Source organism: Lampetra fluviatilis, chromosome 24, assembly GCF_964198595.1.
Source record: "Lampetra fluviatilis chromosome 24, kcLamFluv1.1, whole genome shotgun sequence".
Lineage (NCBI taxonomy): Eukaryota > Metazoa > Chordata > Hyperoartia > Petromyzontiformes > Petromyzontidae > Lampetra > Lampetra fluviatilis.
This window is the reverse complement of record NC_136298.1, coordinates 13,464,177-13,486,730: the sequence shown is the minus strand read 5'-3', so window position 1 is coordinate 13,486,730 and position 22,554 is coordinate 13,464,177. Positions and strand designations below refer to the sequence as shown.

At 48.6% G+C, this 22,554-nt stretch overlaps 2 protein-coding genes across 4 annotated transcripts; both read right to left on the bottom strand.

Annotated features, from left to right (window-relative positions):
* Positions 1–163: 163 nt before the first annotated feature.
* Positions 164–11,302, bottom strand: LOC144941267 (gametocyte-specific factor 1-like). 3 transcript variants are annotated; one of them, XM_078867889.1, is made up of 10 exons: positions 11,126–11,302; positions 8,299–8,340; positions 6,314–6,436; positions 5,387–5,519; positions 4,787–4,879; positions 3,655–3,754; positions 2,984–3,049; positions 1,773–1,877; positions 860–913; positions 164–686 (listed from the first exon to the last, which is right to left on the bottom strand). In XM_078867889.1, exons 2-10 carry the CDS (start codon positions 8,299–8,301, stop codon positions 551–553), a joined length of 813 nt encoding a protein of 270 aa, XP_078724015.1. In that variant the 5' UTR covers positions 8,302–8,340; positions 11,126–11,302; the 3' UTR covers positions 164–550. The 3 variants fall into 3 exon arrangements, with proteins under 3 accessions (XP_078724015.1, XP_078724012.1, XP_078724016.1); XM_078867886.1 differs by having other exon boundaries at positions 11,149–11,302; XM_078867890.1 differs by lacking the exon at positions 11,126–11,302 and adding an exon at positions 10,771–10,845.
* Positions 11,303–12,993: 1,691 nt separating this feature from the next.
* On the bottom strand, positions 12,994–22,162 carry LOC144941059 (hepatic and glial cell adhesion molecule-like). The gene is made up of 7 exons (XM_078867485.1): positions 22,117–22,162; positions 21,337–21,705; positions 20,100–20,381; positions 17,419–17,512; positions 15,903–16,003; positions 15,595–15,671; positions 12,994–15,285 (listed from the first exon to the last, which is right to left on the bottom strand). The coding sequence occupies exons 1-7, from the start codon at positions 22,160–22,162 to the stop codon at positions 14,905–14,907; spliced, it is 1,350 nt and encodes a 449-aa protein (XP_078723611.1). The 3' UTR covers positions 12,994–14,904.
* Between the last annotated feature and the right edge of the window lie 392 nt (positions 22,163–22,554).

Sequence of the window (22,554 nt, the reverse complement as noted above, 5' to 3'; positions counted from 1 at the left end):
ACAGAAGGGAAAATGCTAAAATACCTGGGCACGTTTTTTACTCTTCTCAAGTTGGCGGCCTAAACAATTATGCAGCTGCACGGTTGGCTACGTCGTTTGGTTACGTACAGTGCAAAAGAAGTTCAACATAGATACGAGGCTGAGGGCAAGGCATGATGGGAGTTGTGCCTTTCTGCTGTTTGAGCAACATATCTTAACATGCTGTGACAGGGTTTTTCATGCATTTACAGAAAAGGTTGCATATGAATTGTGGAGGGAGTTTAACAGAACAGCAACTTCACCAAGAAACACAATTACCCGGAGTGTGTGGTTACACAATTAACGGTGTGGTTGACTGTATGGCTGTCCGATTGACCTTGTGCAACTTTACGATTTGCTGCGTGGCTGTCTGTATTTGAGATTGACGAGGCGCTGTTGACTGTGTGCGTGTATGGTTGACCGATTGTACGTGCGGCTGCAAGTGCGGTTGGCTACACCAGTCAAATAAGGACCTTGTGCAGCCCTGTGACCTCAGAGTTGCACTGCTGCACCCTCACGGCTTTAGGCAGCCTCACTGCTGCTGAACGTTTGTTGGAGTGAACGATGCAATTTGTAGAGGTGGCTTCATGCCACCCGCGCCCACGCGGTCACCCACACGTGGATCAGCATGGGAGCTGATGCTGCTTCTGGCATCCACAGACGTGGTACTGTGGAGTTCAAAAACAAAGACAGCGCTAGATAAGAGGCACCTGCTGTATCTTCAATACAATGTAAAGAAGGTAAAATAACAATTTTCAGATCTCTCTTGCTTAAGTTACATACAATAACAGCATTAATACTTTACATTTCAAATAACATAAAAATGTCTGTGACAACTTACTTTTGCAGTTTATTTGTATCAGACAGATGTTCAAACTTTGGTGCCAGTGAGATCCTACAAAAAAATTATACAGTCATTTAAACAATTGTTACAGAAAAGACAAATGCACAAATACATATTCATGTCTGTCTCTGCTTCTCCATACCACTCCACGTCTCTACAAATCTATCCACGTTGACCAACCATCACAAGTTAATGTCTATTTGAACGGAGAACAAATCATTTGCGTCATTGTGGAGAAAATAAGTTACAAAATAAATAAGCAGATGTCCCTTTCACATACCTGTCCCTACCCATAAAACACATTTTTATACATCCCATTAGCCACATGGCCTTCCTTCTCGGAGTGTGTGATTTCAGCAGCGGTGGTTCAAGTCTGTGATCTCAGCAGCAGTGGTTCAAAGTCTGAAATGATGCATTCTCAGAATGCTGTGTGGCTGATGGGATGTGTAAAAAAAAAATGGTTACATTTTTTTTGTCGAGGGACAGATACGTGGAGGATGCGCATTGTCTGCTAATGTATTTTGAACAATGATTGCGAAATGTGGAAAGGTAAACCACAGTGGGGGACTAAGACTGTAGTTTCGTAAAACCAGTTTGGAGGTCTTTGACAGAAACCAATAACTTGGTCCACATTTGATATTCATGCCATTCTTAGAGCGGAAGGCTATCAAGAAGGCGCCATGTCTCATAAACAGGTAATTTTCAAATCTGGCCACCACACTGGCATTCAATAGCCTACTATTTTTGAATCAAGTCACGTGCATCTTTAAACGTCCGCTGTGAAGCAGATGGCACGTATTATCCGGTCATACACTTGCAGTAATAACCAGGGCAGCGTGCCAGATTCGAACCGCGAACCTCTGAACAAGTGGCGAACATGCTACTGCCAAGCCATGGGAAGGCCACTCACAGCTTCTTCCTTTGACCCGTGCTCGGGTGGCCACCAACAGCACAGTCCTCCATCCACTCGGAGAGGACGTCTGGCAGCGTAGACGGGATGCGGATATTCACCATGCTGCAACGGCAATGCAACTTCAACTACGGTGCACTTGGCATTGACAAATATCACCAGATAGGCTCTAAAAGACTGTGCCACTAGCGAGCGCCTATTAGGGCTGGCACTGCACCAGGCCCTGGCGCATTTGGATCCCATTGCTGATACGAAGGCCGAGTTGGCCTAGGGTCGGGCCAGGCCCGGTTTGGATATTCATCACCAATGTTTGCTGTGAACGGAAATTGAAATGGGGTCACCACGTTTATAGCGCAGTGTGCTAACCACGCGCTAACCACTGCACTACGTGGCATTGCAACCACACACACTGGGGATCTGGGAACAGGAAATTAATGTTAATAACCTATTAAACATGTGTTCATTGGCACCACTAAATGTTCACCTCCCTGCATAATATAATATCAATATTTAGGCAAACCTTATTTGACAGATGTGCTGTTTATAACCATCTGTATTCGATCTGTACAGGGATTGATTGTTACCCCCCTTGCATGTGTGGGTGCTCTACAGGTATAAACACTCGTTCATGAACTTAATATCTAAACAATCCAGGGAAAATAAATCTAAGATTCATACTGCAACGTTTTGACTGGTGGTGTTGGTAAAACATGCCAATATAGGACCAGAGCTCAAGGCAATGGTTGATGCCACTTCTGGTTGCCTTCCCACTTGTCTGCAGTCTCCCATATATGGATCATTTAGTAAGCTACTTCAAGAAAAATGTGCAACTACACATTCTACCATGTTTCACGATGCAATATGCACAGTCGACGCTGTATAAAAATAAACACGATTATTAGTAAAACCATATGCAGTTATAACCTAGAGGTAAAACAAGTGTGTGCTTTATTTATGTTGAACTTCTTTCTGATAATGGATGGTTCCGCTTTGAGCGGTTTGTTGAATTGCAAATTGTGTGCGCTCGATGTGGGAGGAAAAAAAACACCCACGTGCATACTGGAGGCTCTCACAGATGGATGAAGAAGCTACTTTCTGTACTGCAACCCCCTAGCCATGTCACCAGGCCTCAAGGCACAAGGTGAATGCCACTCTGCCCAGCCAAGCATATTATTTGTCCAAAATAGAATAAACTCGGCTCCCTCTCTCACCTGTAATCACTGTCCATGGCATCCCCCAATTGCTTCTTAAACATCGTCTTCATGGCTGGTGACATGCTGGTACAGAAATAAACATCGACGCAGTAACATTTATGATACATATTGGAGAAAATTCCTACATGTTAAACTTTAGTCTATAATGTGAATGTGATTAATTTGCTTTCATGCGAGATGCCCAGGGTGGGATACATTATAATTAATTTGGAGGTGAACGTCAAGTTTAAATCTTAGTGGTCGTTCCTGTTATCTCATGACACTTATTTAAGAAGCCAGGTCAGGTGACACAGTTATTCCGACTTGCTCGGTTGAGACCTGAAGATGCTTGACGCAGTTGAAAGCGCAGTGTCGCATCTAATTGCAACATTTATGAGACTTCTTCTACAGCTCATCAGTGGAGCTGGAACAATAACAGTCGGTGCGCGTTGGTAAGCACTTGTCCGTGAAACAAATTAATTTGTTTGACTATGTTGGGTGGTGGAGGGTCTTACCAAACGTATTTGGCCTGATAATTGTGAACTAACCTATAAACGAATGCATCGTGAAATATAAATGTTTAAAAATGCAAGTTGTTTAAACAGAAAAGGAGGAGACATTTGTGCTGATTAATTGCACCGAGAGCACCGCAATTATCGAGTAATTGCGTAGGGCACGGCAAGGCTCACTTTGCAGGGATGTTGCTAAAATTTACTTCACCACTTTCTCTTTGCTTGTAACCAACTCCCCACGTAAACTCCCGAGAGTTTCTTGTCCACGATTCAATTTCTGCTGGGCACACACAGATTACATCAACAACACTCGGCACTGTAGCATTTGCAAGTACAACAAAGCAGATCCCACATCGGATCGCTCAGCACCCGGTGACTTGCTAAGAATAGATTTCATTCAGATGAAAGACGGTTAACAGACTGATCTTACCACTTAGGCCCAAACCATAAAGTATACAAGTTCTACAATTTACGTGCATTATAACTGGGGACACATAAGTGAAAGGAAAATTATCTTGTAAAAAAATGTAAAAGACGAATAAATAACGAAAACCAAACTGGTTAAAACTGAAAGACATAATGTAGTGGCTTGTATTGTATTACATTTGGATAAAACACGTGTTTATACACATGGCAGTGTGGCTGATGGGATGTGTAAACAACATTGACTTATTATGTATATTCTCCGATTATTTATCTATACCAGACTAAGGTTAAACTGCCGGAGTATTGTGCTAACAGCAAGCATGCAATTAGTTTGCATTTCAACTACAGTTGTAAACATAATTATATTTACAATTCTGGCTGGTATAGTTCAAATTTCAAAACACAATTCGAAGATATACATTGCATGCTGCAGTAGTCCCTCCAATTGGTGTATAATACACGTGCATCATGTAGTACTGGATTGTGTCATGTTTTGTATCCAACCTAGTATAGACCTGAATAAAAACTGAATCATGCGTACGATGGCAATGTGTTCAGGAGCTAAGTGCCCATGTCGAGGTCTGCGAGCCACGAGAGGGCTTCAGCATAGTTCGTGCAGCTTTGGTATTCCTCCGTTGAAGGACCACAAGATGAATCAATTACTACACGTCAAAGTTTGTGTTGCATGGCCACAATTGCACTACTGTACCTTTTCTCAAATACAAATGAATCAAAATAAAGACAAATGTAGAGAGATGCAGGTGGCAGTGTTTTTGTAAAACTGAACTCGGGGTACTTGGGTTGTCTTCATTTTCTCGGAAAATTTAAATGAAAGGCATTTTCTAGGAAAATGGAAGGCAGCCCAGTACGCCCCATCACCCACCTACATCCCAGTCCTCTGTGCACTCCATTTGCGCCGAGTGGCACGGTGGCGTAGGCAGCACCTTCGGCACACCGCCGTTGGATAGTTTCATGGCTGTTGAAAAAGTGTGGATGCAGGTCAATTCATATGGGAACGAACAATTCACGTGTCCCATGTTTTATCACCAACTCATGTACCGTTTACAAGATGTGTTAAAGGTGTAACATTGACATTAAAATGCTTTTCAAAGATACGTTAATTTTACCACACTGGATGTCATTGCTCGAGCTACCCCCCGCTGCCCGTGCTGGTGGCCCCGAGGCCAGGGTCAGGCCGTCCAAGCTCTTCCGCCCCAACCGGCTACTCCAACTGCTGTACCACTGGAGGTACCTACCTCACTGGGTGTTAACTTTGAGCGGTCACGTTGTGCTCGCCTATCAGCGAGCTAACATTACGAACAAACTAAAAACAAGGAAAAGATTTGCGAATAACAAAAACTAGCAAGAGCTCGTTCAGTAATAGCAGGTGAATCGGAATTGCCCCCGAGCACACGGCGAGTGAGCTCCGCTCACGCCAAGCACTGCACACGATAAGCTCTGCCAGGGCGCAGACTCCACTCACCGTGGCTCAGCTCGCGTTCCACGTAGCTGCGTTCTGGGCAGCGGGAAATGTGGCGCTGCAGCTCGCACCGCGGCATGATGTGGCACGCATTGAAGGGACAGGTGGCCATCTCCCTCGCCAGCATTGGGTAGTTCTGAGGCATGAACAAATATTCCCCATGAAGCATACACAGGCTGTTAGGGGCAATTTCTGTTAAGCGAGCACCTATGTAGGCTGCCACGGTATATCTATGGAGGGTGTGGTGTGGTCATGACCATGCCTGGCCACCATTGTCTTCCCAGTGCCGATGTTTACACACCGCACCAGGTACTCATTTAAGGCCGAGCTTGGGGAGGCCCTAAACTGGTTAAAATATTTGTCCCTGATGTTGGCCATGGCCATGAATCAAACTCAGGTCACTAGGTTCATAGCGCAGTGCGCCAACTACTACATCGCCACTTTCCACTAATGAGACATTATATGCACACACATTATGCATGGCCACATAGCCACACACACACATTGTAAATGTAGTTACACACAAATAATGCTCAGGTAATGGCATACATGACCAAATAGCCACACACCAAAGCTGCCGTTTCAGGGTAATATGAATGCAAAATTAAAGCAAAGTTCTCAGAAAAGGGTGCAATCAAAGTAGTTGTTCTGAAGGTGATTATTTCACATTGGTCACCTTTCTAACTCTTCCAATGACAGCTCTTAGATAAAAACAATCTATCTCCTACCTTCGATATCACCCCTGAAATCTCTCGCCTCAATTCCCTTTTACCACTCCTGGCTCCATCACTCTCAAATCTTTAGTCAGGTTGAATACCTCCCTGTCATCTCTCATGTTTTTTTGAACTCGTATCATACATCAAGAGAAAACCAAGGCATTTGTGTAAAACTGGTAGACTCCCGGAGAATGCATTGTCAATGTGTCCTCACCTTACGGCACTTGACGATGTGGTACGGAAAACGGCAAGCATGCACTTTGTGGTTTTTGTTGAATGGGCATGACAGCACCTCATCCTTGTCCAAGGCCATCGTGACAGGTGCTGCGTACGCAGCCTGTCATGGATCAACAGCACCGACACATGTCCGCATTAAAATCGTCATACCCGAGTCCCTAATATGTGTGCCTTAACTTACACTGCAGATATGACTCAAATTGCCCTGAAAGGTCACAATAAGTACGAAGACTCTTTTTCTGGAGGGTTATGCAATGTGGTGATTGGCCAATACCAGTTACACTGTGTTTGTTGAGCAATGGGAGTAAACTCGAAAACCCGGGGTCACCCATGCAGAAAAGGGATAACAAACTCCCCACAGGAAGGCATTCGAGCCGGGAATCAAATCCAGGCCCTTTTTGCCGAGGTAAAAGTGTCACCACTGTGCCACCCTGGCAACCCACTGTATGCTGGGGTAATTTAAACTTGGTAGGACCACTCAAAGCCTTTGTCAATCCCGTCACCTGTGCTCATCACAGCAGCTCAACTTGCTCACAAAGTGAATTTTGTGGTTTCTTTCGTCAGTTTGTTTTTGTATTTTGACCAATTAACAGTTTACTTTGTCAAGCTTATGCTGCTACTGACGTCCACTGGCAACACAATGAAGCCACAAACATACTCTTCTACCTACAAATGCAGAAGCGCAGGTCCTGGTGAATGGACCAGGTATTCGATTAAAATTACCAGATACACAATATGCCTCTTTACAATTTCTGTGCCCTTACATACATTTTTTTTACATCTGATTAGCCACACAACCTTCTGGGAGTGCATCATTTCAGCAGCATTGGTTTCAATACTCAGCGTTTCATCAGTGGCCAGGCTTGCTCTTTTTATGTATTAACATTTACTTAAAATGTTTGCCTTGACTAAAAATAATTCCACGCGCATAACGGTATACTTTTAATTAACCATATTACAAAAATAGAATTATAAATATTTTCTTGCGTATGGAAATATGTTCAGGAGCTAAAAGCTAACATTGAGGTCTACTCGCCACGACGAGAGGGCTTCAGGAGAGTGTGCGCATGGAGTCTTTAAATTCCCCGAGAAGAGAAGCGCTGACCAGTGGTTTACGATCCGGTCCCCATGCATCTCTGTGCCTTTATGTGTCTCTATGGGTTTACTATAAATGGTCCATGGGTTGGTTGCACGGTCTCAATTGTACTACCGTAGCTCGTCTTTTATTTATGAAGATGTGCGCATCATCCTGTCAATGTTCTGATGGCTAAACCAGCGTCTCGGAGGAATATCCATGCCAGGTTGCTGCAATGTTGTGTCTCCAATGATGCCAGTGTTGTTCCACTGTTGAACACTGCAGGTTAATACTTCTAGAGCACGCTGATGTTTGTATGGTTAATTTTGCAAAAGGGGTAAATAGCTGTATCATTATCCGAACTTTTGATAGGGTAGCGGGATAATAAAAGCGAGTGATGGCAAAGTGTGAGCAGTTTGGAATAAGTCCTATAGTTTTAGTGGTTTGCTCCACAGCTTGCAGAGGGGATTGCCAACCAGGATGACAAGCTTGGCATTATTGGCAGAATCATATTATTTATTTATCCTGGAGAAATCCGATGAGCTATGAAGCTTCTTTCACAGATGTACAGTCGGGGCAGGTCCACAAGTTACAACAAATACATAAAACGATATTAATGCAAAATAGAAAAAAGGTAGGCATGTCACTAAATATAAAAAAAATAGATAACCATTATAAGTACACATTGCACAAGTACATACATTCCTGCCGACTTTCAAACACTAAATGTGATCTTGGGCAAGGCAGTAAATCGACAACAGTCCCAGACCACACCACGACAAGACAGTCCCCTCAATAAAATTGCACATTAAATTTTAACTCAAACTAAACTATTGGCAGCACCAAACAAAAAACCTGTGATTTGTGTTTAAGACTGTGATCATTACCATTCTAATCTCCCGACTGGCAACTGCTTCAATCGTGGCAACCTGGAACAAGAACACGACGCACGGGTTGGTGTGAACATCTCGGCGCGAGTTTGTCGGAGGGCTGAACGATTTGAGGATATTATCTAATTGCGATTTTTCTAACAGATATTGCGATTTGATTTGCGATTACATTTTTTAAAGCCAAGCTTCAGTTCAATATTCACTGTGTAATAGATTTAAAACATGTGATGGAGCATTACCACATGATACTATCAAAATATTAACTGCTCTATATATTCTAATGCAAAGATGAGAACTTAAAAAATATAAATTGCTTCCAACATGTATTTATTCAAATGTGTTAATTGAAATAGAACAATCAAACATAGAAGTGTTAAGTTAAATCAATAAAGTAATAATAATAAAAACAATTCCAATAAGAAATAGGACTTTTCAAATCGCAAAACATCGCAGCTTTTGCGATTTACTAATCGCATCGCTTCAAACTGCGATTTCGATATTAAATCGATTAATCGTTCAGCCCTTGTCTGTCGACGGAGCCCCAACACCGTCCCAGTGGTGGCATCAGTGGCGCGTGACCACACGGTCACCCTTCACCAGGACTCGACCACCTTCCACGCTTTGGATACGAGACTCCATAATACATGCATCTAGTATACAAGCCCGGCGCTCCGTTTGGCATCAACTAAATTATGAGCACCTTTCAGAAGGCACGAATCAAAACGTTACAGAAAGTGGACCCCCCCCCCAGATGTCGGGGTAAAAGTTTGAGGCAACAGATTTACAATTTCGATTTAAAGCTTTCGTGACTGCAGGGATTAATCTTCTTGGTTTTTTCCGGTAAAGTCACGTAGAAGGGAAATAATAAAATAATAAAAATAAAACATTATAAAATACAATTCTCACGACGTTTCGGCCACAACGCAAGCAGCCGTCCTCAGGTGAAGAACAGGCCTGTCGGAAAGACAGCGTCTGAATGAACACCACCAAGCTTGGCAGCGTTTATTTAAGCTGGGTTAGGGGAGGAAGGGCGCCTTGACAAAGGAATTTGCATATCAACATAGGAATTTAGCATATTTATGGAAAATGCAGATACAGTATGGGATTAGTCACTACTTGTGGAATGCATAGGAGGTGGGAGGAATCTGAAAGTCATATTATGCCCGTGCATTATGCATTATGTAGGATTAGCAGCAACAAAGGGAGGAGGTAGGGTTAGCAGTAATAAAGGGAAGGAATTTTAATAGTAAGGAGCTGCAGCAGCCAAACCACCACGTAAAATCTAAAATATATCAATATCATCAATATACTAAATATACTCTCCAATAAGCTAACAGTAAGCCATACATTACAATTCTATGTCCCAAAAAATATAATATGCCTCCAGCTAAACTTTTTCCTTACATTACACGGATATATCCCGTACTATATACTGCCATAGACAAACCCAACATTAAATTATATACTGCATTACTATACACCACCTTTAGACTATACTTTGTAATATTACACTATGTATTATTCTACCCACCCTACTGTATACCACACTGCTGTATATTCACTAAACAATTACGATACTATTACCTTATACATTATACTAAACATTACACTTCCATACTATTTATTATTATACAATCTGCGATACACTATACCATTGAATTCCAACTATCTGTTAAGAGTTTTTAACATACAACGAGACAAGAAGTCACAGCTTAACTTGTACAAGTATCTTGAAATGTTTTCCTCACTTGATACAGTAAATTTGGCTGTGACGGCCCCACCTGATGACGGAGACTTGTGTTGCCTCCGAAACGTCGTGATTTATAATTTTATTTCTATTATTACTTTTATTAATTTTAATTTTTTTTTTTACCTACGTGACTTTACCGAAACAGGACCCTGCGGGGTAGGCTGGTAGGAACGAATAACCAAAGAATATAAACATCATGTATTATGACACTTGTTTAGCCAGGAAAGCCCCACTGAGTCTCAAGGTTTTTGCAGGGTCCTACCATGTGTTTGCAGTAGGGGGCGATGTTGCTACACCGAATCGGACGATACGAAGGGAGAGTGTGAGGCCTAGTTCAGGCTTTAGGCCTAGCTGTAGGCGTTAGGCCGCTGTGAGTTAATTTGTAATTTAAATGTTTTAATTATTTATGTAAAAGCTTTAAATGTAAATGTTTCTATTTAAAAACATCAGGGAATCTAAGAGTATGAATCCATGCAGTCACGAAAGCTTCAAATAGAGAATATCGAATCTGCACACACGGCTGGATCGATGCGTGGTGAGTTGCAGTGGAGGCCGTGAGATGATGCCAAGTTCTTTGTGACAAAACTATCTCCCACTTCTACCCACGTGTTATGCACTTCGCATTGTTGTATCATGGATTACCGTGCCAACAGTCCCCACTACCTTAGTACCGCATGAATTCCCTTTACCCAGCAAAGCCTCGGCGAGGATCACATCACCTTTCACGAGGGCCTGGGCCAGTTTGGGCAATCCCATCAAAGGATGTTCTCCTGTCTGGCCCCGTGTTAAACGAGACCCACCCTGCTGCCCTACAACACCCGGCAAGCCTCGTCCCTCACCCACCCCGGGTCTGGCCACGCTCAACGCCGGCCGAGATTCTACAAGTGGAGATGTAGGCGGAAGGCCTCGTGGCCCGAAACAAGTTCGGCAACGGCGGCGCCTCGTGCACTCGTCCCTGTCGCTCGTCACCCCGGCCCCCCTATCGCTCACCCCGGCCCCCCTATCGCTCACCCCGGCCCCCCTATCGCTCACCCCGGCCCCCCTATCGCTCACCCCGGCCCCCTACCGCCTTACCTCGGGCCCCCCTTTCCGCTCACCTCGTGTCTCCGACTCCCGGGCGGTTGTAGTCACGTGATTGGGCCCCGGCGCATGAATTAGCGACGCGCACGTGGCGCGGTGAGGCGAGGCCACGTGGTGCGATCGAGGCCACGTGGTGTGAGCGAGCTCTCGAGGTTCACAGCAGAGGCTTCACACTTCGAATCAGTCGGGCGGCATTTGCTTGTTGTCGTCTGCGTAACGCTGTGCGGAAGCTACCTGGTCTGTCGCTCCACAGAAAGTTTCGTGTCTTCTCTACGCTTGTGAAACGTGGACCCCTCGAATGGAACATCTGCTCCGGTTAGAAACATTCAGGCCGTCCTACTTCCGCTCCATCCTGGGTTTCACCATGCTGGACTGTGTGAGGAGCTCACAAATCCTTGAAGATCTGGACACATTCCCATTAGTGAGCTCCTCCGACAGGCAAGGCTGCGTTGGCTGGGTCATGTCGCTCACCGCTAGCCCAACCACCGCATACCTAAGTCGATTATCTTTGGCCGGATAGAGGGGGCTAAACGGGCAGGAGACGCTACAGGAGGATGTGGAGTTGAGAGGTCTTGCTTAGGACGGGTACCAGCGGTGTCAAGATCGGCCTCTATGGAACAGACTCGTGAAGGACGGTACTGGTCAGATGGGGGTAGTCGCCCTCCAACAACAACGAGGAGCTTCTGGGAGTATAAAATGCAGCACGTTGGTACAGGAGGGTGCACAACTGGTGCATCTGCTAGTCATCTCAGTCAACCCATGGCGCCTGGGTCTGTCCCGTGACCTCATGTCAGTGAGCCTTCGACACTTCCTGTGGCTTCAAAGTGCACCTGGCCTGGCACAGACGCCGTGGTGAATGGCGGGTATTGACGTGAATGAGCACCACGTGGTGTACCGTGTGTTGGCTCCACGTGATTTAAGCTCCACGTGATTGTGGGCTCCCCGTGATGTGAGCTCCACGTGATGTGTGTGGGCTCCACGTGATGTGTGTGGGCTCCACGTGATGTGTGTGGGCTCCACGTGATGTGTGTGGGCTCCATGTGTGTGGGCTCCACGTGATGTGTGTGAGCTCCATGTTGTGTGTGTGAGCTCCATGTGTGTGGGCTCCACGTGATGTGTGTGAGCTCCATGTGTGTGGGCTCCACGTGATGTGTGTGGGCTCCATGTTGTGTGTGGGCTCCACGTGATGTGTGTGGGCTCCACGTGATGTGTGTGAGCTCCATGTTGTGTGTGGGCTCCACGTGATGTGAGTGAGCTCCTTGTTGTGTGTGGGCACCACGTGATGTGTGTGGGCTCCACGTGATGTGTGTGGGCTCCACGTGATGTGTGTGGGCGTCACGTGATGTGTGTGGGCTCCATGTTGTGTGTGGGCTCCACGTGATGTGTGTGGGCATCACGTGATGTGTGTGGGCTCCACGTGATGTGTGTGAGCTCCATGTTGTGTGTGGGCTCCACGTGATGTGTGTGGGCTCCATGTTGTGTGTTGGCTCCACGTGATGTGTGTGGGCGTCACGTGATGTGTGTGGGCTCCACGTGATGTGTGTGGGCTCCACGTGATGTGTGTGAGCTCCATTTTGTGTGTGGGCTCCATGTTGTGTGTGTGGGCTCCACGTAGTGTGTGGGCTCCATGTGATGTGTGTGGGCTCCATGTTGTGTGTGGGCTCTATGTTGTGTGTGTGGGCTCCATGTTGTGTGTGTGGGCTCCATGTTGTGTGTGTGGGCTCCATGTGATGTGTACGCTTCAAGTGGAGCTCACACACAGAGACAGATATACTCACTTTTGTTGAAGGACATTCGCTCTAAACAATCTGTTTAGAGTCCTGACGCAGTGGTGGAAATTACATGCTCCTGTAACAGGTTCCGGAGACACTTGTAGAGGTAACTTCTTTATTACAATACAACACTCCAACAGTCCAACAGTCCTGATACTCTGTTACAGCCTAGGTACACAGCCTAGCTACACAGCCTAGATACTCTACTCTGGCTACGCTCCGGAACTCGCCCTCACAAGGTCGTAGAGTCGGGAGTTCCAGAGTCCCAGCGCTGGCTCTCACAGCATCCCAGGGTCTTCAGATGGCTGGTCGTGGGTCTTGGGTCTTGAGTTACAACTGGGCCCCGATCGTCCAGGGAGCTCTCCTTTTATGCCTGGTACAACGAGGGGTGGGGCCGTGTGCGCCCCCAGATATCCCACAGAGCACACACAGCCCCCCCCTTTGGCGGCGCCAAGGGGATTAAGCGTCTGGACCCTCTGGGAACTCAACGCCTGGCGCCCAGAGGCTTAAGCGTCTGGACCCACCTGGGAACCCAGAGCCCCCAGCAGCCCCTCCCTTCTTATGTCACTACACTCCTATGGCGGGGGCACGTTTATTGACAACCACCGTTGAACTCGCGACCGTTTGCGAGCTGCACACAGCCGCCACCAACATCTAACACAATCGCCAAGATTTCTATATTCTATTATTACCAGGTATAAAATATGTAAATAACGCAAACAAAATCCATGTTCAGCACTTATATAATGTCGTTATTTTCATAAAAAAAAATGTGAAACGGTACAAAGTGACTGCTACAATGGGAGCTTCCCTAGGGAAACGACATCGTTACACCACCAAGATGGGACGTGAATCAGCGCGCCGGCTACTCGGCCACTTCAACGCATCAACAGCATCGACGTCGGGGACGATCTTAGACCGGCGCGATGCGATTCGCGGTGCAAGTAGCACCTCAACATTGCCACAGAGAGGGGAAAACGAGCTGCCGGCAAAGCCAACACCAGAAACTCGGACAGTAGGGAGCTTGCTTAAGATTCTGAGCAACAATTTCAAATATATAAAGGAAAAAACTGATTAAATGGATATCACCACTTTAAAAGATGTATCGTTACAATAACGGATAGTGTTTTCATAATGGGGCTAAAGATAAGGGAGCAGACAGAAAAATTGAGACCACAAAAGTTACGTGAAATATAAAAAAGAGACATGCAAATTACTGAATAATCCGAACTCTGTAAAACTCTTAGGAAACGAGTGATAAATAAAGCCCATGGGTCACAGCACAGAGAAAGATGACGTCGTAGCAAACGATCAGAATATTAGAGCTTGAAAGCAGCACAAATGAGGTTCATATTTGTCAATTCACAAATATTGCCTCTTGTGAGAAAAGTTGGAACCGTATCTTGTAATAGATGTAATAGTGAAGTTATTGGAGGAATTTGGTGCAGAATACAGCAACACAACTTTAAGGCCAGGAATGAGAATGTCTCTCAGTTAATGAGGAGGGTTAAAAGGTCACCCCAACACGAAACAAGGGAGAAAGAGCTCTGGGCCAGGTGGTGACTCATCGAAGCAGCAACACAACATGACTGCAGTCATGGCTGCGATGCAGAGCAGCATATGGGGAGGTGCAACGCGTTTTGTATTAACACAAAAAGTAATGTGACCTGCGGTGTGATGTTTGAACACACTGTGGATGACATGTAACGGTCTGGTAGACTGAAGACTTTAACTGGGTGGATGACTCAACGGGTGACGTGTACGGGAACAGTGACCAAGGTAGTAGCGATAGCAGAGTGATTAGAACGTGACTGACCGCCAATGAGTAAGTGACTGAAGTGAATCGGTGATCAATATTTATCCGCGTGGTGTAAGTCCACCGAATTTCACTTTGGCGTGCGCGTTGGCGAGCCGGTAGCGCCCATCGGTCGAGATGCCGTGGCCCCTTCGCCTCGGCCCGAGCCCCCCTCCAGCACGACGGACGCGGCGTGCGCGCGTCGCTCAGACGCTGCGGGAGCTCTGCGCGTCTTCGTTCTCGCAGCGCGCGACGTCGTGGCCGTCGTCGTCGTGGCTCCCGTGCCCGAGCGACGGCTCCGTGTGCCCGCCCGGGCCCTGGCGCCGAGGGCCCGGGCGGTGCGGCTCGCCGGCGTGGGGGAGGCCGCGCTCTCTCCGCTGCTGCTGCTGCCAGCTGGCCCCGCCGGGCCTGGGGACGCGCGGGGCGCCCGCCGCGTCCCCGGCCCCCGCGTGGCCGTCGCTCCCGTGGTGGTCGCCGCCGCCGCCGCTGCTGCCGCTGCTGCTGCTGCAGTCGTCACGGTAATCGTCACGCGATTCTCCGGGGTAGGTCCCGTGAGTGTGAGGAGTGACTCGAGACTCGCAGCTTTCCTGCAACAAGAGGCAGACGTACTCGCATGTCAATCATCGGTGATGTTTTGGGCCCTCCACCACCCGCGACAACGAAACTAATTCAGTGGTTTACGTCCACGTGCGTCTATCGCGCCACTTTGTCAGCCACATTTAGCAAACGAGCAAACGATGCAGAAACAAACGGAGATGCAAAGAAAGGGTCGGAGACGTTGAGAGACGACCGCAGATGCAGATAGACGATCGTCGACGCAGAGACAACCAGAGAGAGACGCGGAGAGATGGCCGGAGTCGTAATAATGAGTGGCGTGGTGAGACGAAGCCCGGTACCGGTGCAATCCACATTGGGCCCTCGTTCCCCCTGCGGTCTCTCGGCTTGATGCGCGTGGCAGGGCCCCGCGACGTCTCTGTGGACACAGCCTCACGGTGATTTGTCTCGTTCACGTGTAGACCAAGCGATTCATGCTCTTGCTGTTCGAGCATCGTATGCCTCATTGTATACCGATTTACAAGCAATATGTGGATTCGGCCACGTAAAATACAATCCGACCGAATATCCGTCGTAAGGCCTTCCATCATCCAAAGCTCGCCCAACGATTAGAATGATCACCAGTGGTAAGGAGCAAAGTCTCACGTACCGTACATGGCCTCGGCGTAGGGGAGCAGGGAGGCCGACCCTCTTCGGGGTTGCGGGAACTTCTTCTCGGCCAGGCTGAGCTGGGCGCTCTCGGCCTCTGCACTGCAGCCACACAGATCAAGCGGCGTGACAGCTGACGTCTCGTGCTCGACGCTTTGAGACGACGACTCCGGGTTGAACCCTGATGACGAAGCTTGGGAAGCCAAATGGAGTTCACAAGAAGTCACAAACACCTCGTGAAAGAACCGACGATCAAGAAGATTGAAGCCACAATCCCAAACCGCATCCACTGCACAACCTATGGCACCAGATGCAGTCATACTTCATGGTGCACAACTGGAAAATAAATAAAAACTCTCCGGCAGTGTATGGAGACTGGTCACCAAGAACAGATCATGGAAGAACATATTCCGACTTGCTCCTCAACTCACAAATACGAAGGAGGAGGGATCAGCACAGTGATGATGCGTCACTCCGCCACTCCTGACTCCACAATCATGTGCCTCGTCCTCCACCTTGATGTAGCATTACAGCTATTGCTACACACCAAAAGTGGTCATACGGAGAAGACTATATTCTTATTCATCACAAAATAATGACAGTACTTGGCACAACAATCTCATCTGAGCTGTGTTACTCATCTGGTTAAGGAGGCATCGAAAAAGTGTTGTTTTCTTTTCCGTGCCAAAGCCTTCATCTTTAATTCCAAACAAGTCTTATTGATGCTGTTATACAGTACAGAGTCCAACTATTTGCCCTAAGTTGGTATTCTACTGCTGTTATATCTGGGGTGGAACACCCAGCCCCTACCTCATTGCACGTGATAGAGTTCAGGATAAAGCTGTCGGGTTATTGATGACCCAGCACCCACTCACCGGCTGTCAGTCACCTCCTTGTCACTCTTTTATCGCTACTAACATGGTGACTGTGAACTTCACTCATCGCATCCTCTCATCCACGCAGTGTTCAATCACCACACTGGAAATCGTAATGAAAGACAAATACCCCCCGAATAGCCTTAACAGACTTTCGAGGCAAGTGCTGTGAGCGAGCACCTATGAGGGCCAGCACGGTCACCGAGAGGGTGGGTGGCCACTACCACGCCCGACTGCCTTTGTCTCCCCAGTGGCGATGTTTACACGCCACACCAGGTACTCAGTTGAGGCTGAATCAACTTTGGGGAGGCCCGGGACCGGTTCAGACAACACTATTGTTGGCCGTCAGCGGGAATCGAACTTACTTCGCTTGCCGGGTTCATAACGCAGCGGGCTAAGCACATGACCCTCCCGCTCTCCACAAGATCGCACTTACTCTCACCCACTCCACCTGCACACTGCGGGCCACAACACTTCCCTTGATGTTTCTTCCTTGCGCTTCTGAGTCGTTCTTACTCTTTCAAAGTGGCCAAATATGTGTGCGGCGCATTACAAATTGAAATTATGATTATTATTTGGAGTATCGCCAGTTCTGAATACTATGTGGCACGCATTGGAGCCGGTTCTGTCAACCAGACCTACGTTTTGGAGGGGTTGCAGCAAAGGCAGACGGACGTGATGACGATGGCAATGAGGATCACGCAGCCTCCCAGGATCAGGTAGACAGCCATTCTCCCTGCGCACCACACAACCGAAGTGCGTCCCCACACACACGCGGCACAGTGAGTTTGTCTAGCGTGTTCGGTTCGGTGGAACACGCTCATTGCATTGGCGCTGTGTGTACCCCGTAAACTCGCATGATATACTCTACACACATGTCGTCAACTCTGTGGTGGTGACCCAAAAAAAATTCAGTTAACAAGATATCTTATGAGTTATGCTCCAAAAGTGTAACGTCTTGTAGCATCACACGCGGCCGTCCTTACGATGGAATACGTCAACGCAAGTGAATGTATGCACACTGTGAGTTGCACTGTGACACCGGCACACGATGGCCTACTCCGTTCGATTGACGTGGGACGAATATTAACGTGCACCGTGAAGAAGACGGCACGCGGAGTAGTTCACGGTTAATGGACACCGCAGTAACCAGACTGGCCTGCCGGATCTGAACCGTGGACCTCTGCAACAAGCAGCGAACGCGCTCCATGTAAACTGTCAAGCGGATGATTATCAGATGTAATTGTGCCTCTCTTAGTCAACTATGAAACAAATGCAGTCTTCCAGCCACGACCAAACCAAGGCCTTATATATATTTACATATTTTTTACATCAAAATCATCTAAAGATGGCACAGCTCCACTGAGAATGCGTAACCAAAGTAACACGATACAAATCAGAAGAGGTGTCGGACAATGAGCATCACTCGTCAAAGCCATTCACAGCGACATTGGAAGATATCTTACAATGTTGGAGAAAAATTGATATCAATAAAATGGTGAAAATGTTAACCATCTCAGATCTTCGTGTAAGAGAGTAATTGTACCAAGCAACGGAAACGAATGACAGTGAATGGCTGAACTTGACTAATAAGGCTCCTTTGACATGACTGCGCCAAAAGGGGAATTCCCCAAGTCCTTGCAACTTCAGCCGAGTAATAATTAATATCCTGGAATGTTGGCTCGACCAGCCAATAGCTGGCGGTCCAAAGGTATTTCCTGGCACGGAAACTGGTTGAAATAGCAGAGTCGTAACTCGCTGTCAGGAGTGACACATTTGGACTCGCCTGGTGAGAGAGTAAAGGAAAAGCACAGCGAAGGCAGCCAAGAGAGAGAGAGCAAGTACGCAAACAGAGAACACACAGCAAGAGTAGACGCAGATAGCAGCAAAGTAGAGAATGAGAGATGCAGAGAAAAGGGTAACTAACAGTAATTGTGATCATGCATGGCTTCAACTCTCCGTGTGGTTGGGGGTTGACACAGCCCATCATCCCTCCAGAGTCAATAAAATGACTCAATTTTGTGGGGACGTTGGATCGACTTGCTCCCCGCCAATGGAATGAGGAATTTCCACCACTGGCCCAGGGCTATAAATAGGAGTTAGACACAGCGTCAGTGCCCATTTGAGCAGGAAATCACTTTGACTTCAAACTTAGTTGGAGTCTTTACGATTCTATTGGACATAAATGTGATAATCTAATAGAAACAACAGCATCATCACGCGAGTTTGCAGAACACGCTCGCGGTACGGAGGGATCCTTCTGAGACTCACTGAAGCTTTCTCCGATAACCAGTTCATTTACAATGTACACGTTATAGGACGGAGTTAAAATGGCTATTAAGATACAAATAATAGATTTACCTTCCCTCTTTCCTATGACGCATGCCCCACTATTCTGTGCAGCGTCTTCCGATGCGAGTGGCATTCACACCCCCACTCGCACTGTGAGCTCGACAATGCGATGGTCGGCTCACTGGCACATGGCCCATGTCCCGGTGCCAAGGCCGTGCAGCCCCCACGGCCATGAGTCGTTTGCAGGCACTGTCGAGCCTGCCCAGAGCACTCGGTGAATTGAGTAGCGCTGGCTTGACACGATGCCTCCTTCACGGCACTTCTCTAAGGGTTGTTATACATCTCCCAGACGTAGGCCAAAACACACGATTACACCCACAGAGATTTGTAAGACCGTACTAAAATCCACTTGTAGATTGATTGTAGATTCGTAAAGGTTATGCATTCAGTTTTGCTCGTGTTTAGCAAATAGGCTTGATGTGAAAATAAAACTCAGACTGATCTTCTGCTCCAATACACGCACTCGTGCGGCTTTTTGCTAGCGATCAAACCAACACCGCCACAGCATCGCGCGCTTTTAGATGCGCTTCTGCGGCCGTCTGGAACGCTCTTCGGATATTAGGACGCCACTGAAGCTATGCACTTTAAAATCTAGATTGAAAACTAATTTCTTGAGAACTACGTTTTGTGTTTAGTTTGTTGTTCTTCCCCCGCACCTTCGACTAGCGCGGTTGACTACGTAGGGGGGGAAATAATTTCAACATCCTGTACATACACACTCTGCAAAACAGGGGGAGAACGTACAAACTCTGCCAGAAAGGCACCCATGAACTCGCGAATCGAACCCAGGCTCTTGTTGCTGCGAGGCACGAGTATTTCCACTGCGCCACCCAGCCGCCCGCTAAGACTACACCAGGTGAGAAGACGCGTGGAACCCGGGGTGGTGTGCGCGCGCCACGCGTGTCTGCAGGACTAGGGGTGCCCCCGGGGCCGGCCGGGCCCCCGGGGCTCGCTCGCTCGCTCGCACGCACGGTGCACGGTGAGCAGGACGGGCTCGCTCGCGCCCCGGCTCACGGCGTTGCTGGCGAGGCACGCGTACGAGTCGCTGTCCCCCAGCAGCACGGGCGCCAGCGTGAGCGAGTGACCGCCCGCCGACAGTCGGTGCCTGGAGCCGTTGGTCAGCGGCGCTCCCCCCTTGAGCCACGCGTAGACGGCCCGGGTGCCGTTCGCGTGCGAACAGTTCATGGTCACGGCCTCCGCCATCTCCACGGCCACCGGGGAGGAGATGATGACCACTGGCTTGGAGATGGGCACTGAGCGAGAGGACAGCGCGTTACGCAGCGGCCGTTCGCATCAAGCAACCGCGTCGTGTTCCGCGCACGTTTTGAAGTCGTAACGATTGCTGAGCACGCAGCTGTACGAGCTCGGGGGAAACAACGATGGGAGGGAATTCCAGAGTGGAGCGGCGCGAGGAAATCAGCCGAGTGAGAGCAAATTGTGTTGTGACCTGCAGTGTGGTGGTTGGCCAGAGTGTGGTACATGAGAGGAAACAGCCTGGTAGGCCACGTCTTCAACGAGGGTGGAGGCGTCAATTCGTTAGGATCACGGGAGCAGTCGCCATGGTGGTAATCAAGGAGTGTCAGCCAAGGTAGGGAACGCGTCCCAGAAGGGTGCTCCCCTTGCGGAGATGGAGCGATTAAATCCACCTGTGTGTGTGCAGGTGCCACGTGGATTGTCATATCGCAGGGTAATGAGAGATGGCGACGGCTTGGGGACGCCTTCACGCAGAAGTGGATTGAGCATGGCTGATGATGATTGTACAAAAACAGTAACGTCAATAATACATCTCGGTAATTAGACTAAAGATATAAAGCATAAACTTTAACTTGGTTCTGAATAACGAACGGCACAGCCACTTGTCTTGTTTCGTGCTTTCTTTGCCGTGCCGAGATTGGAGTACTGAGGGTGGGACCCCATAAGGCGAAGCGCATCCTTTGGAAGCATGCGGCACCCAAAGTATCATTACAATGAAATAACACAGCACCTACAACTCTCTACAAAAAAACCCATAAATGAGGTTGATGATGTTAAATATTTAGTACGAATCGTTAGCAAAGGAAGCATTTATTCAAATCCATCTACGAGAGTCTGCGTGAGTGAGATGACACGAGGGTTATCGGGGTGGGTCTGGTGAGAGTGCTGGTGGCGTCAATAAGCCGGAGCACCGCACTCAGAGGCTTGGGTGCGCCGTGACCCTGGTTTACGCACCATCGACTGTGAGCTGAACGGAGTGATGTCCAACGACAGCGTCTTCCGTGATGGTGATTTCCACTTCGTATGTCCCTTCGTCGGACAGCCGTAGAAGCATCAGCTGCAGCGAGCCGTTGCGGAACACGTGGACCCGGTTGGCAAATTCCACCGCGGGCGCTTGTCCCTCTCCGCCAAACGACTGCACCACCATGACCGTTCTTGAGACCGAGGGCGAGTGAGCGCCGCTCGTGGGCCGGATGAGGCGCCACTTGATGACGGGCATGCCGCCGCTCTGCGACGAGTAGCGCACGGAGAGCAGCGCGGTGCTGGCTGCCGTGCCCCGCACTGACCCCGCGGGCCCCGTCACGTTCACGGCCCTGGAGGAACCTGCGCAGCGGGGGTGGTGAGGGCATCTCACCGAGCAATCCCTGCTGTCCGGGATTCAGGACAATCGTTCTCTATCGAGCACCGAATGCCAAGGGGTGGCCACTTGGCCCGAGTCAACCTCATCGGACCCAATCTGACGCGGTTTAAAATCCTAAGGTCAGGTCGAGCCGGGTCGCAGCAAACTGGGTCGAGTCAAGTGAGGTCCGGGCGAGCTGGTCGAGTGAAGGTCGAATGCGGTCAAGCTGGATCGAGTAAAGCTGGGCTGGGTCAGGCTAGGATGGCTGAAGCCGGGTGGGGTCAAGCCGGGTCAGGTCAAGCTGAGTGGGGTCAAGCCGGGTCAGGTCAAGCGGAGTGGGGTTCAAGCCGGGCGGGGTCAAGGTGGGTGGAGCGGGCTCGGGCTGGGCGGCTTACCTGCGGTGAGCGAGGCCGCTGCGGCCAGCAGGAGTAGCGCGCGCATCTCGGGGCCGGCACCGCCGCCGCTGCGGTCCCCTTGGGTGGGAGGGAGCGCCGCTCCGAGGCGACTTCCAGCTCGCTCCTCAACCCGGCACAGACGCTCCGGTTCGGTTCTAACTCGGCGGAAACGCTGACGACCGAACCAATGGCATGTAAAGTGGTTTTGTTTTGTTTTTCTCCAAAAGAATTCGCTAAGAATGGGTGAAGCCCTCGGGAGGCAGGGGACGTGAGCTGCATTCATTGCCGACCCCGCCCTGTGCGCCCGGGCCTGCACTGTGGGCAAACCACGCGCTCGTTCGGCACATCTATTGCCCTGCGTGAGAGCACAAGCTGGCAAGCCAGCCAACGAAGCGAGCACTTGCTGCACGTACACTTACGGTGCTCTTACAGACTATT

Bases quoted from the DNA above. Each gene is read 5' to 3' on its own strand.
- LOC144941267 (XM_078867889.1), bottom strand. The intron at 5,520-6,313 runs GTGAGGACACAT...TTCATGCCTCAG, and splicing joins ACATCGTCAAGTGCCGTAAG to AACTACCCAATGCTGGCGAG. The intron at 3,050-3,654 runs GTGAGCCTTGCC...TTTCTGTACCAG, and splicing joins TTTAGCAACATCCCTGCAAA to CATGTCACCAGCCATGAAGA.
- LOC144941059 (XM_078867485.1), bottom strand. From the start codon at position 22,162: ATGCGCGCGCTACTCCTGCTGGCCGCAGCGGCCTCGCTCACCGCAG. The intron at 15,672-15,902 runs GTACGTGAGACT...CTGTGTCCACAG, and splicing joins CTACGCCGAGGCCATGTACG to AGACGTCGCGGGGCCCTGCC. The intron at 15,286-15,594 runs GTACCGGGCTTC...CTCTTGTTGCAG, and splicing joins GCCCAATGTGGATTGCACCG to GAAAGCTGCGAGTCTCGAGT.